The 16,188-nt window shown below is 50.1% G+C and overlaps 2 protein-coding genes across 3 annotated transcripts in view; one reads left to right on the forward strand and one right to left on the reverse strand.

Moving 5' to 3' along the window:
- Nucleotides 1-1,633: 1,633 nt before the first annotated feature.
- Nucleotides 1,634-5,493, forward strand: LOC142888756 (uncharacterized). The gene is made up of 2 exons (XM_076027141.1): nt 1,634-3,079; nt 4,662-5,493. The coding sequence occupies exons 1-2, from the start codon at nt 1,634-1,636 to the stop codon at nt 4,815-4,817; spliced, it is 1,602 nt and encodes a 533-aa protein (XP_075883256.1). The 3' UTR covers nt 4,818-5,493.
- A 2,046-nt stretch (nt 5,494-7,539) lies between these two features.
- LOC142888920 (A-type voltage-gated potassium channel KCND2-like) overlaps nt 7,540-16,188 on the reverse strand; it is a 43,900-nt gene continuing 35,251 nt past the window's right edge. Inside the window, exons 3-7 of one of the 2 annotated variants that reach the window (XM_076027424.1) lie at nt 14,360-14,522; nt 13,728-13,826; nt 12,187-12,285; nt 10,194-10,411; nt 7,540-8,042 (exon numbers count right to left, since the gene is read on the reverse strand). In XM_076027424.1, the coding sequence (XP_075883539.1) occupies nt 7,835-8,042; nt 10,194-10,411; nt 12,187-12,285; nt 13,728-13,826; nt 14,360-14,522 (787 nt within the window). In that variant the 3' untranslated portion in view covers nt 7,540-7,834. The remainder of the gene's footprint in view (nt 8,043-10,193; nt 10,412-12,186; nt 12,286-13,727; nt 13,827-14,359; nt 14,523-16,188) is intronic. The other variant, XM_076027425.1, reaches the window with a different exon arrangement.

A 16,188-nucleotide genomic window follows, 5' to 3' on the forward strand; every position in this document is an offset into this window, starting at 1 on the left:
ATTAGCGGGAGTCCCTGGAAAGAGTTGCAGTGAGAAGACAAAAATCTAGAAGATTAGTCATTCTGGATGGCGGCCTTTTCGTGATGTCACAAAGGGTGGATCAGACACCACTCACAGGGTATTTGCTCTGCCCTGAGACTCTCCCCTTATTTATTTTTTTTAGCAGTCAGCAAAAAAAAAAACAAAAAACCCTGCAGGTTGTAAACAGAGAGTTTTCTCCCGAAAAAGAAAACGTGTTTAATCGGGGATAAATCATCAACACCACTTACTGTACTCACCACGATGACTGCAGTAGCAGCACTTGCAGCTGGTAACACTTGCTCTGCGGAACGTCTTCAAAGAAAATGCTATTTTGGGGCTCTGGTATACTGGTGTTCTTGTCTCCTCCTACTTTTTCTGACCATCCAAAATTTCACTGTACATTGCTGCGAGAGTGCACGCGAGAATCAGTGCCTCCTGCCTCTTCCAGTGCAACTCATCCGAGGCATTCTTCTCTCATTTTCAGGGCATTCTCCTGTCTTTCCCAGAACTCTGAGGGCGGAAAAAACAGAACGCTTGATCACTCTCATATGCGACGCCGGTCATTCCATGAAAAAAAAAAACAAAAAAAAAACACAACAAAAACGTATTGTACCGATCTAATCCCAGATTTGGTATATAGTCCATAAGCTTTTGCGCATCGGCGGCAAAGAGCATTTCACACTTTTATCTCCAAAACAGGATTACACAATGTCATGCTATAATCCAGCGGCGGCGGCGGCGGCGGCGGCGGCTCCCTCCTATTTTCCTGAGCCAACTCAAGAACTCCCGAGTCATCCATCTGGCGTGCTTATTGTGGGCGCTTTTAACCTCGCCGAGGTTCTGCGTTAAATGAAGTGGACAGCTGTTCCCTTCGCACGCACAGACAGTGTGTGTGCATGCGCGGGTGTGTGTCTGGAGCCGCTTTGTTTTAATGAGCCATCGTTACGTTTTGGGTTCGCTCCCTGACGTCAGAACAGCGAACAGGAGTAAATAAACACTCTTCAATTAACGGCCACTTCACTTGACTTCACTTCTTCTTCTTCTTCTTCTTCTTCTTCTTCTTCTTCTTCTTCTTCTTCTTCTTCTTCTTCTTCTTCTTCTTCTTCTTCTTCTTCTTCTTCTTCTTCTTCTGAAGCACTGAAGGATTGAATGTTTCTTTTGGGTTTCTTTTGTTTGATCGTTTTTGTTTATTATGCAACTATTTATTATTTACTTTTTTTTCCTTTGTGAAAATGTGCATAATTTACAAGTAGTTTTGTAAATAAAGAACGCTTGTAAAAATGAAAAAAAATATCTTTGTCTTTTTTCTCCCCCCCCCACCCACCGGGATGTGAATACGCAGCACAGTTTTTAATGAATTACGAGCGGCGCCCGGGCTCCCAGGTGACCTGCTGCTCCTGCTGCTCCTGCTGCTGCTGCTGCTGCTGCTGCTGCTGCTGCTGCTGCTGCTGCGAGGTGATAATGAAAAGGGCGGATACTCTGGGCTCTGCAACCTCACCCCCCTGAAACCCCCCCAGGCTTCACATTCACTCCTGAATTTCACGCTGTCCCAAGCAGGACGGAGGAGGACACGCGGACGCCGGAGATGGCGACTCCCTGAAGCCTCTGGGAAATGAGCGTCGGCCTCGCGGCCAACTGGACGGGCTGGGAGGAGTACGGGGGCGTGGCCTCGCTGCTGGCCAACAGCCTCCTCCTGCTGCCCACCTCGGCCGTGGGCCTGGCCGCCAACGCCTTCGTGCTGCTGGCCGTGTGGCGGCAGAAGTCGCTGCAGACGTGCAACAACGCGCTGCTGGTCAACCTGGCGGCGGGCGACGTGCTGCGCTGCATCGTGGACTGCCCGCTGCTGCTGGCCGTGGTGGTGGCCGTCCAGCACCGGGGCCAGGCCCCCCCGCTGCTCTGCGACGCCCAGTTCGCCGCCTTCTCCTTCAGCTGCTGCGTGCAGCTGCTGACGCTGGCCTGCATCAGCGCCGAGCGGCACCAGGCTGTGGCGCAGCCCTTCAAGAAGGCCCAGAGGAAGCGGCGCCTCCTGGTGCTCATCCCCGCCACCTGGGCCGTGGCCGCCACCGTGGCCGCTGTCTGCCTGCTCTACCTGAAGGACTCGCCTGTGTACGTGAGGTGCCGGGGGGCCCAGTCCTGGGACGCCACCTCCTCCTACGACACCTTCGGACTCTACGTGCTGCTCCCCCTGTGGGCGGCCTGCTTCGCCGTCATCACTGGATTCTACACTCGCATCTTCGCACTGGTCAGAGCGCACAACCGCAAGATTCTGGATAACGGCACCTTCTTCACCAAGACGGACGAGGCCGCGGACAAGCGGAGGGAGGAAGACCTCGTGGCAGGGAAAACTGAGGAACCCCGGGCCTGGAGCGCGGGCGTAGCTCCAGCGGATTCCACTAACGATGCTAAAAAAGACTCTCCGGCTGCTCCGGCTGCTCCGGCGACCCCTGGTGTCCCTGACGGCTCTGAAAATGGAGCAGAGGTCGGGAAAGCGCTTCGGATCACCGACTTGGAAGCGGAGCAGACTCGCTCCTCCGAAGACGGAGCGGCGGCGCCGCTGCGTTTGGATCCCACTGCCAAGACAGCGGAGGAGCAGCAGCCATCAAACGCTCGAGTCAAGAGGCAGAGAGCAAAGCCACAGAAGGTGCTGCACGGCTCCGCCTCGGATCCGAAGAGCTCTGAAGAGGGAGCGGAAATTGACAAAGCGCCCTCGGAAATGAAAGGCAGCGGCCCACGTGTTCCACCGTCGGCACTGCCAGAGAGAACAGGAGCCGCTGCCGAGCCGGCAAAGAGCGGCCGCTCGGGAGAGACGCCGCCCGCCGCCTCAGGAGACGGGGGCTCCTCGCTACCTCCGGCTGCGGCCACCATGCAGAGAATTGAGGTGCAAGGTCCCGTGTGCATGATGCCCACAAAGGAGAGGAAGGAGAGAGCCAGCAAGAGCAAGGAGAGCAAGATGGCCAAGCGAGCAGGCTACATTATCATCACCTTCCTCCTCTTCTGGCTGCCACTGGTCTCCAGCATCCTCGTCAATTTCATTGCTTACAAAAACAGGAACATGCAGGTGAGCGGCTTACCTCGAGATGTCGAGGCCTCTTTTCTTTCTCTTGGTGAAATGAACGCTGCAAAATGCTTCTGGTGATATTTGCGAAGGTCTCATGCAAACAAATTCACTTTTGCAATGTTTTTGTCAGAATTTGCTCAGAAATCAGACAAGTCCTCAATCCTTTACTCCCCTGGCTACCGCTACCCTCCAGGAAGTACGTGCTAAAACACACAGTTCTGGGTATGAGCCCCTCTGTGACATCACAAAAGACTACCTCCATGTTCTGCCCTCAAGGTAAAGCAGAGCATCACTTTTAGCAAGCAGCTAAAAACCCAGTGCTTCTTTTGAAGGGGGCGGTAAACAGAGGACTAAATATACACACGCACATTCAGTATGTATTTATGAAAAATGAAGCGTCAACGCGTCGTGTTCCTGTTATTGTAAATTGCTGCTGAACGTCTTCTTCTCTGAAAAGGCTCGAAAATTCCGACCCAAAGTTTCTTGAGTTTCGACATCTGTCATGAAAAAAATGAAGCGGCGAAACACCAAACTCTGTGAAGCTCACCTATCACTCCGTGGTAGCGCTCTGGCGATACGTAAACACCTTAACCGCCGACATCCCAGAGTCGCTGTATTGTCACGCACCGCAGAGAGGAGTTCGCAAATAACACAGAGGATTGATGCTTCGTAGTTATGTTTTAAATGACATGCTCATTTGTTCATTTATCATCAGCCTATGACGTAAGTACATACTGTAAAACGCTTTTTTTTCTCTCCGCATTTTGGGAAATCATGGAACAAAGCTGGCTTAGGGAACGATTGTCTGAGTTAAATGCGTACTTTAAGGCAGTAAGTAGGTAGTAACACTCCTTCACTTCTCAACTGTGTGATTTAGGGCATATCAATTCCATATTTAAGTTGTAAGAAGTTTGTTGAAAGTATCTAACTGTAATAAACATTGCATATAACCGTTAAATCATGAATGAATATGCCTTTGCTCTTTTACTTTGAAAAATATAAAAAAAAAATATTACAACGACATCACAGATCAATTAAATTGCTTTGTTGTGTAATTACTTTTGACACGTTTGTTTAAAAACGTATGCTGTCAGCACACAAAAGTAGAAGACAGGTGTGAAGATTTAAGCAAGTTTAAGGTTAAACAGAAGTCCAAAGAAGATAAAGGTTGACTACTCCAAGGAGGGAGAGAGAGAGAGAGAGAGAGAGAGAGAGAGAGAGAGAGAGAGGGAGAGAGAGAGAGAGAGAGAGAGAGAGAGAGAGAGAGCGAGAGAGCTCTTTGAGCCAATTAGCGACATACAGCTGCACCACTGGGGCTCCGCGTGTGGATTAGTAAAGAGTCTGCTACGATACGGGAGCCATCACGACTTTTGCCCACGCGCGATGCGGCTCCAGATGGATCAGTACGTGTACAAGAGGAAAAGTGATGGTATTGACATCATCAACTTGAAGATGTAAACCGCCCGCTAACGGAAACTCCACTCGTCACACTCCGCTCTGACGTTTCCTTTAATTCTCTCTCTCTCTCTCTCTCTCTCTCTCTCTCTCTCTCTCTCTCTCTCTCTCTCTCCCCCCCCCCCAGACAGCCCTCATCCAAGACCTGGAGATTCTGACGGTGTCCGTGGCCTGCGTCACGTCGCTGAGCGACCCCATCATCTACGCGGCGGTCAACCCCCAGTTTCGGACGGAGTTCGACCGGCTGAGGAGAAAGGTCGAGTCGGTGTTCGGCGAGAAGTGACCACGTGTCAAGTCTTCCGCGCTTCCGTGTTTGCCTTGCCGCCGCGCTCGCGGACAAATGAGCGTATTCAATATTCACTGTGTGCCCTGAATAATAAAGCGGTTAACATTTGTCCAAGGCCCTTGTTCAAATATGAACTGCGTTAAATCAGACATCAAGGTGTGAATGATCTGTTTGGATGGGGGGGGGGGGCTATTATTTTATGTGTCGCAGCGTGTTAGCCCCCCCCCCATTTTTTTTTCTCTCTTAATGATGGATGAGGTCTCGCGCACGCAGCTCACCGCGAGAGGCAGCTCGAGGCTCAGCGGGGGATTCTGTCGAACAATCAGCCCGGCTTGTCTGTCCGTCTCCGGGGATGGAGTGTTTAGGAAGCACCGCTGGGCAGGTCGAGTCCTCACACGTCCGTCCGTCAGCAGCACCTGTTTATTATCTCATCACGTCATTAGACCCCCCCCGGCCCCGCCCCCGCCCCTGACCCAGTCAACACAACAAGGTCGTGAGGAAGGAAAGACATGGCTCGTGAGGTGGATGTTACAGTAGAGCTACAGTATTTATTCTATCCACTGCACCAAAATGCACAATGTGGTTATTTGTCCCAACTCCTCAACTCTGATATATGCACTCCATGACAATAATTTGTAATTTCATTTCAAAAGCAAAAGTGCTGCAAAAGGGGGGGAGGAAAATAAAATAAAATATAATAATCATAATTTACATCATAACATACCAGCCTTTCTTTGTGTCACCTTCCAGCAAACAAAACATTTTTTTTTCACAAACTTCCATCGAGAAGCAGAGACATACTTTTTTTTTTTTTCGTCGTTGTTTTTCTTCTCTTTTCTTTTTTTTTTCTTTTTTTAATATAAATCAAGATTTTTGCAATGACAGCATGCAAATCCTTAATTCAACCATGTTAACAGACAGAAATAGTAGGCCGACTGGACGACTGTCAACTAAATCTAGAAATAAGAGAAGTCAGTTTCCAATGCAGGTCATAAAGATTCTGAGAGGCTATTTACAATATGAAAAATGTACAAAATGGCCTTTTACACAGTGAAATCTACCAAGTCTCCTTGTTAATAAACATGTTTCAAGAGGAAGTGGTGGCAAACCCAGGTTCTACGCTGCACCGTGTCATTTTTCCCCCCCCCTCCCCTCCCCAGATCAGTTCTGTGTGTGTGTGTGTGTGTGTGTGTGTGTGTGTGTGTGTGTCTTTGTGTGTGTGTGTGTGTGTGTGTGTGTGTTCACTCGAGGGTTCATTTCAGTTCAGTGCTGTGGAGGACATATTCTTCGACAAGAATTGTAGGTTGTACACTTGTGGTTTATCTAACAACATGTACCCTGTATTGTTCTCCGCCAGTCATCACTCGGTGCGTCGACATGCACAACAATATTCCCCTGTGATTTTAAATACAACAGTATTCCTCTCTGAATAAGCAACACGGCGCACGCCGGAACGCTGTTAACCCTCCTCCCCCCCCCCACCTCCAATTAAGAATTTTCCACATTTTCAGTGGGATATGCCAGCATCAGTCAGACGGCTGCAAACTGGGTACAAACAGTGGAGCGCATGATAATAATAATAATAATAACAATGATAATAAATTCAAACTGGAAGAATGACTGAAAGGATTTGGGCGGGGATGGGGGAGGGGGACGAGGGGGGGTGGTGGTCGGAAGCAGTTCTGACTAGCATGCAATTGCAGAGTCTCTTCTCAAAACACAACGGCCCGGAAAAAACATTATTATGCAAAGGCAAAAGAGAGAGAGTGAGAGAGAGAGAGAGACTGCAGGCTGCAGTCTTGCAGAGGAGTGAGAGGAAAAGCAGAGAGGTTTGTCCATTTAAAAAAAAAACAACAAAAAACCCCACAAAAACACAAAAACAAAAACCTGCTTTCGGGTCGCAGTCATTTGACGACAACACGGTAAAGTGGAAAAAAAATAAATAAAAAAAAATAGGACAATCATTTCTCAAATGGCCGTGCATAGAAACGGCTCAGCGGGAACACTGTTTGGAATACTCGTGTGCATGTGACCAACGGTAGGGCCACGTCGAAATGCATTTGGTCGCTCCAACTTTTCACTCGCACAGAAACAGAAACAGAAAAAAAAAAAAAAACAACACGTTGGGGAAGACGCAGCAGCACACGTGACTCATCAAGCGGTGACACCGACCCGCCGTGGAGCCGGGTGATGTTGAGGTTTTCCACGGCGGCTATTCGTTTCAAGCAGATGCATGTTATTTATCATTTCTTTACTCGTATTATTTTCTTTCTTCTGAATTTACAAGAGTGAGGGGGAGGGGGGGGGGGGGCGTTTAGAAAGTAGTTGCATTGCCTTTCCCGTTCCGTCGGAAAATATCCCCCTAAATGTGCAGGGAGCGTCTGATTGGCTATTCACAAGGATGGCCCTGCAGTTTAAATGAGTATATGTGTGCTTTGTCACCAGAGGCCATCCACAGTGGCCCTTTTACCCTCCTTCAAATCCCAACACGACGAGCACAACCACATTACCTATTCAAAAAAATAAAATAAAGTATTTCCTTTTTTCTTTTTTTCTTCTTTTTTTTTTTTTTACCCCTCCTCAGTATTTTTAGGCAACATCATTTATCACGCGGCACTCCCCCGCCCCACCCTGACACTTCCTTGCTCTGCTGTGCTTAATGAAGGAGCAAGATCTGCTGGTTTGGCGCTCGCTTCCCCCCCCCCGCCCGCCCCCTCACCCCCTCCTTCCCTCCCTCCTTCCGAAGGCAGCCGTCCATTCATCACGCTAATACCATGCAGAGTTTGACATCAGATGAGATCACTACTTAACGAAAAGAACCCCTCCCTCCAAAGAAAAACGCTCTCCCAGTCTTGTAATCCCCTCCTGGAGTATGGCAGGTTGATGCTCGGTGGTCCCTCTCCTCTCCTCCCCTCTCCTCCCCTCTCCTCTCCTCCACCTTCTCCTCCTCTCTCCTCTTCGGCATCTGGTGCTTTAGCTCGCTGACCAGGCGACTGATCGGGTGGGCGCCACGTCTACAAGGCGGATACTCGCACGATGTTGCTCTGAGAGTAGGCGGCGGCGGCGGCGGCGGCGGCAGCGGCGGCGGCGGCCGCTGCGGCACTGTGCCCGTCTGATGAGGTCACCACCGGGGCAGACAGGCTGACCATGGAGGGAGTGATGTAGGGTTCGTCACATTTCAAGGGCACCGTCTCATCCAGCTTGGCATTCAGGCTCGAGCGGCTGCAAGAGGAAGAGACGGGATGAAAGGTGGTGGGAGGGAGGGGGGAGGGGGGGGGAGACGAATGACCTTGAATCAGACAAAACCTGCGGCAGAACGTCCTCCACCGACGCGGCTGCGTAAACTATGGGATCTTTTGGATTTTTTTCCCCGCAAAAATAACAAACACACAATCTCCCGTTGAGGGTTGAACAGCGAGGAGTGTGTTGTTGTCGTTGTCGTTGTCGTTATCATTGTCGTTGTTGCTGCTGCTGCGTGCAGACTTTCAGCCCACAGCCGAGCCGAATGCTGCAACACATTAAAACTGCAGGCTCACATTAGGAGATAAAGTTTAAAGCCAGGGTTTCATAATGGGTTTTTTTTTTTCTTGTTTCTCCATTTCGTTGGTCTCGTTTTCAGTGCGAGAGGCAGAAACAGAGGTGAGTAAAATTCTACTTGTGTCGTTGACGCTGTATTGAAAGTTCAGCCCCTCCGTCTGAAAGGTTTGAAAACACACAAGGCTTTAAAAGGTCACACAAAATGACATATTTTTTGGAGCTTTATTTTCCTTCCTTGACTCCGGCAAAGCTGGCGCACATCAAATATGATGGCAAAAAAAAAAAGAAAGAAAAATGCTCAGTTAGATTTGTCTAAAAACAGGAGGCGCTGGGTTCTGATGCTTTGTTGGGCCTTTTCACAGCTTTGAAAGAAACCAAAAGGAGGCCCATTGACCTTGGCCACCAGAACGAGCCCTACATTTATTGCAGAAGTCAATTTTGACATTCTCCAACCACCAGCCTCACATTCTGTTTCGGACTCCTGCACTGGCTCCTCCCACTTCTTCTCATCGATCTGAAATTTGGACAGCGCTCTGGCTTCACTACCAGCAACCGGGGGAGCGGTGGGGGGGCTTGAGGGGGAAATGTGTGCGTCAATCTGACAGCTTTGACAATTTATTTATTATATTAACGATTTATGCATGAATGATTCACCACTAAGGATTTCCAGGGATATATTGAGGAATCGATGCCGAGACAAAGCCAAGACTCTGTCTTTATTTTCACACTCAATTATTTAGATATGTGTTGTCTGAAAAGTGGAGAAAGCCAAATAAGTCAAGATTTAGGAGACGCTTCACACAGAAAAACAATTGGCCCGAATCCGTTCTCTGTCACATTCACTGTGAGCCAATCACATTCAGTCACTCCCTGTGGAGCCAGTTGAAAACAAAGCAGTACCACTCAGAAGTTCCATCTGGTTTTTTTTTTGTCTTAAACAACCAAATCCAGTGTTGAGTTCGACGAGACTCTGTCAGCGAGTATCCTGCCCTCTGTGACATCACAAGAAGTGAGAAATGTAGCAAGGAGCAGTTATGTTGTTGTTTCTGTCAGAGTTTGTGGAGAAGGAGAGAAAGAGAGAGAAAGAGAGAGAGAGAGAGAGAGAGAGACAGAGAGAGAGAGAGAGCGAGAGAGAGAGAGAGAGAGACAGAGAAAGAGAGAGAGAGAGAGAGAGGGAGAGAGAGAAAGAGAGAGAGACAGAGAGAGAGAGACACACACAGAGAGAGAGAGAGAGGAGAGAGAGAAAGAGAGAGACACAGACACAGAGAGAGAGAGAGAGGGAGAGAGAGAGAGAGAGACACACACAGAGAGAGAGACACAGAGAGTTGAGAGAGTTGAGAGAGAGAGAGAGAGAGAGAGAGAGAGAGAGAGAGAGAGAGACGCACACTAGTCTGTAGAAAACACTGGAACTGGTGAACTTTGCATAATGTGGGACCTTTAAAAGAGTCTTCAGACTGCAACGAAAATAGAAGTTTGTGCATTTAGAACGGTGTCAAAGTGAGAGGCTGATCTAATCCAAAGTAAAACATCGCTGTGAATTCACCTCACGTGTCACCGGCATTGTTTGATTTGTCCTCGCACGCACTGGAGACTGTGTGCCCGTCAAAAATCCTATTTTTTTTTTTTTTTGGTCGTTGAATGTGACAAGAAAATAATGGTCCCCCTTTTCCCCTTTTCCTCACGACTCTGAAACCTATTTTTCAAAAGGGACACGACCAAAGAAAAGTGGCCTGCGACTTCCTCCGAACATGAACCCCAAAAAATACATTTTGTCCAAAACTGGAAAAGCCTGGATGTGGAAAAGATCCGGTGAGAGGAGGCGGACTGGCAGCTCACCTGTTGGCCACTGGCCTCTCCCTAATCTGGATGGTGCTCAGCTCCTGGTTGTTTGTGCTGGGGAGGCTGAAGCTGCTCTTCTTCCGGTGGCGCCGGGAGCAGCACGAGCCCAGGCCGTGCGGGGACGATGAGACGGAGGAGGCCCGCGAGCCCGTCTTAATCATGGAGATCTCCATGCAGTTTGTCTGGAAGGTCTGCTCGTCCACAAACTCGTGGTTCTGCACCAGGTGGGAGGAGGGACGGGGAGGGGGGGAGGGCGGAGGGGAGGGAGGGAGAAACGACATGTTGCTCATGAATCACTCTATTACTGCGCCGACCGGCTCGGCTGAGCAGTGAGCGAAGACACTTTTTTTTTTTTTTTTTTTTTTTTCTCCTTCTTCTTCTTTTTTTTTTTTCCGACGCTGAAGAACCAAACGGTCCGGACAGAGAACCCAGCGTAAAAAAAAATTGTTTAATATTGGGAAAATGAATCATCAAGGGAGTAGAAAATATATGGGCCCAGATGTCTGTATTAAGGGCCATCTGTGGAAAATATTCACAACTGTTATCCCTGTGACAAATGAGCGTGGCTGATGAAGGTCAGTTCTCCTCCGGGACGTCTCTCCTCGTCTGCCAGCAGGGGGCAGGGTGACATCGCGCAGGATCTAATGCCATTCACGACCCCCCCCTGCCCCCCTCCCCCTCTCCCCCTCCCCTCACCCCCACCCCCAGCAGTGATCCGATGCCTGTCTTGCGGGCCTCGGCGCTGCACACTTTGTCGTGTGTATTTGACGCGCACCGCCGCACGTCTTTGCGTCAGACGCCCCCTTGATGGAGCTTTTCCTCACACAAGCGGGCAAAGCCTTCATCCTCCAGGAAGAACAGTGATTTACTGCCTGCCCGCGTCTCCGCCGATGCCGGGTTGAGAGCCGCGAGTGTAAAACTCATGTCGCAGCCGAGCATTAAAGAGGCTCTTACGTCTCTGAATTATACATGGAGTGGAATTAAGTATGCTGGTTTGTTTGAAAGGAATAATGCAACCGCCGGCTGGCGTGGTCATGTTATCTTTAGCGTGTTGCCGGAGCGGCGGGCCAACGTTTCCCAAACCCATTTAGAGCTATTCTTATCCCCGCCGCATATCGGAGAGAGACCCTACAGTTTGCTTATGGTGTGTGTGTGTGTGTGTGTGTGTGTGTGTGTACATAGACAGCGTGTCTATATAAAAGCCTCACTTTGTTTCCGCAGCTATTGAAGCGCGATGTGGCGCAGCGTGGCGCAGTGGAAGAGAGCCTCGTTGGAACTGTAAGAACGTGTTGCCAGACGAGTGAAGTCCAACGCTAACGAGGCGATTGTGTGTCTTGGGTTTGATCCAAATGGAAACATCTGGTGTTTTCATTTGGATTAGCCACGGTGCTAACCACTAGCGCGGCGGCTGGGAGCCTACGCTTCGGGGCACAGAAGGTGGTGGGTTGGATTCCGACGCAGGTTTGCTTCTGCGTGGGCTCTCTCTCTCCAGCTACTCTGGCTCCACCCACCGTCCAGAGGCAAATGTCGTCCAAATCCAATTTATTTTTTAAACACAGAACAGCACATTTCCAGCCAGCCATTGCACCAAAAATGGGAAAAAAATGTTTTTCTTTAAATTATTTGACTGAAATGATGCTGACTTCAGCTGTGGAAAAACTGCATCAGTGACACACACACACACACACACACACACACACACACACACACACACACACACACACACACACACACACACACACACACACACAGGCTCTTTTGTGCGTGTGCTTGACTTCAGGGTCTCATTCAGTTCCTCCTCCAAACTGATAGATGTTGCATTTAATGTGTAATATGGATCAACACACCCAGATTGTGCATTAAAAGCTGCTGTCTCTCTGTGGCCCTGAGTTAAAGTGGAGACCCGTCCAGTGTGTAATAGCTCTGATCGGCTCCACTAGCCCCGCCGGCAGAGTGTGTGTGAGTGTGTGTGAGTGTGTGAGTGTGTTACCGTGGTCTTCTCCAGGCAGTGCAGCAGGTGGTGATGCTGGCTCTCAAACGGAGGGTTGGGGGGCTTCCCCACCAGCGCTTGTCCTGCCTCCTTGGCCGCCTTTGAACAGACAAAGCGAGAGAAAGAAAGAAAGAAAGAAAGAAAGAAAGAAAGAAAGAAAGAAAAAAGGCATGAGAAGCAGGTGGCAGGGGGCAGCAGGTCTTCGGTCTCGGCGAGGAGGAGGACAGAGGTTCAGGCACACGGCTAGCTCGGCGATGACAACGCACAAGCACACGGGGTTTTTGAGATGCTGATCTGTAGCACGGCAGCCGGTCCACTGAGAAGCTGGTGAGATGGTGTTTTTGGTAGCTTCCATTCGCTCCAGTTCCAATTAGGACTTGAACTCATTTTCAGTGTAATAGCAGTGGCACACCTCGGGACACAGATCGAAACAAAAACAAAACAAAGACCAAAACAGAGTTGCACACTAGAACACAAGAATCTGCGACCACGACGACGACACCACACACTTTTTTTTTTGTTGTTGTTCCTTTTTATGAAGCTCTGGCACGGCTTTGGAATGGAAGGCATGTCGTGTTAGTCTGCACTACCACCTGAATGCTCGAGAAAATAGCACACGCACACACAAACACAACAAAACCAACCCAAATATCAACAACAACAACAACAACAACCAAAAATAAAAATAAAAGTAAAGCAGAGTTTAGAGGAGAAGCCGTCCCCGATGCCTCTGTCCCCTCCAAACCCTGCCGGACAACACATGCAAGAGCCTGAGTCATGAGTCAGTGTGCGACTGGGATGGCAGGTGGGTCGGCCGGCCTGGCGGGCGGGCGAGCGGCGCCCTCTCCTGCTGCGTGTACGTAGAGAGAGAGAGAGAGAGAGAGAGAGAGAGAGAGAGAGAGAGAGAGGGAGGGAGAGGGAGAGACAGAGCGAGATAGAGAGAGAGAGAGAGAGAGAGAGAGAGAGAGAGAGAGAGGAGAGAGAGAGAGAGAGAGAGAGAGAGAGGGAGAGAGAGAGAGAGAGAGTGAGACAGATAGATCGAGAGAGAGACAGAGCGAGATAGAGAGAGAGAGAGAGAGAGAGAGGGAGAGAGAGAGTGAGACAGAGAGAGAGACAGAGTGAGATAGAGAGAGAGACAGAGCGAGATAGAGAGAGTGAGTGAGAGAGAGAGAGAGAGAGTGAGACAGAGAGAGAGACAGAGAGAGATAGAGAGAGAGAGAGAGTGAGATAGAGAGAGAGTGAGAGAGTGAGAGTCTGACCAAGCATGTCGATGCTGCAGCGGAGTGGTGTGATGCAGGAGAGAGGACGACCACACTGAAGCACCAGAATGGACAGCAGAGACCCTCCCTGACCCCGCCCACCCCAGCCCCCCCCACCCCGCCTTAGCCCCCCCCACCCTCCCCGCTTGTGTGTGGTGGCATGGCCCCGCCCCCAAAACTCCCACTGTAGCAGAGCGGCATGCAAGCGTTGCCGACAGCCCCCCCCCCCCCCGCCTGCAGCCCCCGCCCCAATCCCCGGGCCGCCGCCTTGGTTCCCGTTACCTCCTCCAGTGAGTCGATCAGGAGCCCGTTTTGTTTGTAGCGCATATACGCGTTAGTGCCTCGAATCTTCGCCGCGCGGATTCTAGCAAGCCGAGTTTTCTGTTTGAACAAACAGACCTCGGTTTTAGCCTCGTCTGTCACACTAATTGGCTCCTCCGTCTCCCCCGCCCCCACCCCCACCCCAAACCCCCCAACAGCCACAGTGTTTAGGACGGGAGAGGCCACGCTTAAATGTACAATTAGAGGATTCCGCCCCACTGGCACACACATCTAAGAGGGACTCGGGGAAGATAGAAAAGGAAATATGCACATGTTGCAACTGAGAAGCTGCTGACAGCACAAACTGAAGATCATTAGTTCAGTCATTGTCGTAGCCTCACTCCTCCTCCTCCTCCTCCTCCTCCTCTTCTTTTTCTCTATTTTTTAAATATAATTTTCCTTGTCTCTCCACTTGAAATACACTCATGCAAGTTTATCCGCTCTAACAGAAAACTACACACAAAAGATTTAACAGTCTAGCAGATAGCGTTTGGCCCCGCCGTCCTGTCGCATGTGGATTCAGTTTAAGACAGAGGAGGGGGGGGGTGGGTTGGGGAGGGGGGGAGGCGGGTAAGGAAGCGCGTGGTCGCTACCCTTTGGGCTCGCCGCTTCTCGGCGCGCTGGCTTTGGTGGTAGATGCGGCTGAAGTTGGACACGATCACAGGCACGGGCAGGGCGATGACCAGCACCCCGCTCAGAGAGCAGATGGACCCAAACACCTTCCCCACGATTGTTTTTGGCACCATGTCGCCGTACCTGAAACACAGAGAAACAGACGACAGTCAACACGGGGGGTAGAAAAACAAGGAGGGGTGGAGGGAAAAACAAAAACCAAAACCAAAACAACATCCTGTTTGATGGTTGCCTTGTTTTTTTTTTTTCTTTCCACTTTTTCTTTTTTTTTCCCCCCCGCACGTTTAACGCTATTTTTAAGCGGTCTTGAAATAGCAACGGTGACCCTGGAACGTCTCCAGACTTCAGACAAAGGAGCGGCGCCGGTTCTGAAGCGGGTGAAGAATAAATAGAGAGGTTTTTTTTTTTTTTTTTTTTTTTTTGTTCTGAAGTGGCACTCGCTCGCTGGCCTACTTTTTGACGCGCCACCGCGACGCTCCTGCTTCTGATGCCGTGTTTCATATATAATTACGCACCTGCTGGCACGAGCTAATGCTTTCACGTCGTGACCAAATGCGCTACATATCCCCCCGTGACCTCTGTTAGCCAAACAGCTTGTGAAAGATACAGCGAGCAGCCATCGCATTCAGTCGGGGCAGGAGGGGAGGGTGGGGGAGGCCGGTTGGGAGGAGGCGAGGGGGAAGCAGACGGGGTGGGGGGGGGGGGACAATGCCCTGGAGAAATAGTTTGAGGTTCGGGCGGGTGATTTGTTTCAAAGGCAGCATTTCTTACAGAGGAAAAGAGGAAAAAGAGTCAGGAAAAAAAAAAGGAAAGAGAAAAGCTTCGAGACATCTTGACACGTTAATAAAATTGCACTGGTGGGCAAAACACGGGGTGGAATGTGTTTGTGCGTTGTTGCAGTCTGATTCGATTCCATCGCAGAAGATTCAGTTCGGCCGTAACGATAACAAATGCAGTGAACAACAAACCCGGCTGGCCCGCGTGCCGGCCTGACGGTGACGGCTCAGCATGTTGCTGACCTGTTGGACTCACGCTGTTGGCTGGGACTCAGCTAGCAGCTAGCTAGCAGCTAGCTAGCAGTTGGCGCTTGTGCATCGGGTGCATCTATGCAACAGGTTGTCATGGAACATGTCAGATCAGATCTGTTCTGAAGGGCCGCATCTTGAAATTTTCCAAATGCCTTTTTGGATTTAATTTGCATATTGATCTGGAAGGGGGCGGGGGGGGGGAGGAGAAAAAAAGTGTTGCGTGTGCCGACGGGAGACGATACACAGGAGCCGATCGGCCATTTGTCTGTTGCATTTAAAGGGGGCCAATCGGACTTGTTACTGCCGGCTTAAGGCCTCCTAATGGTGCGATGGAGAACATTAGCTTCGCGTCGCCGCTTGTGGCTAGCTGTTAAAGAGCCGCAGTGCTTCACAGAGCCAACCAGAAACACTCAGGAGTGAATCAGAAACTCTTCAGCCATCCAGAAGCGCCTCCAGGGACATTTTGTTGCCGTACTTCTAATGAGAAAATACCTCAGCGCCAGTGGGTGCAATACCCGTCAATATTCAGAGGAGGGTGGGGAAGAGGGAAGAGGGTGGGGGGGGGGGTGAGTGACCGTTAGTCGCAGTGATACGTAAGACTTGGTTCAGTGAGAAATGAAGAGCTCTAGCAACAACCACGCTAACCTTGTTAGCGGCAGCCGTTGTCTACAATCCGCCCGGATGCTTTTTTTTTTTCTTCTTCTTCTTCTGTGGTCTGTTCAGGGAAAGCGCACAACCTCTGCCTCTACCTTTTCCCTGTA

This window comes from Nelusetta ayraudi, unplaced genomic scaffold (genome assembly GCF_046127955.1).
Source record: "Nelusetta ayraudi isolate G7.1 ecotype Tasmania unplaced genomic scaffold, CSIRO-AGI_Nayr_v1 ptg000020l, whole genome shotgun sequence".
Classification (NCBI taxonomy): Eukaryota; Metazoa; Chordata; class Actinopteri; order Tetraodontiformes; family Monacanthidae; genus Nelusetta; species Nelusetta ayraudi.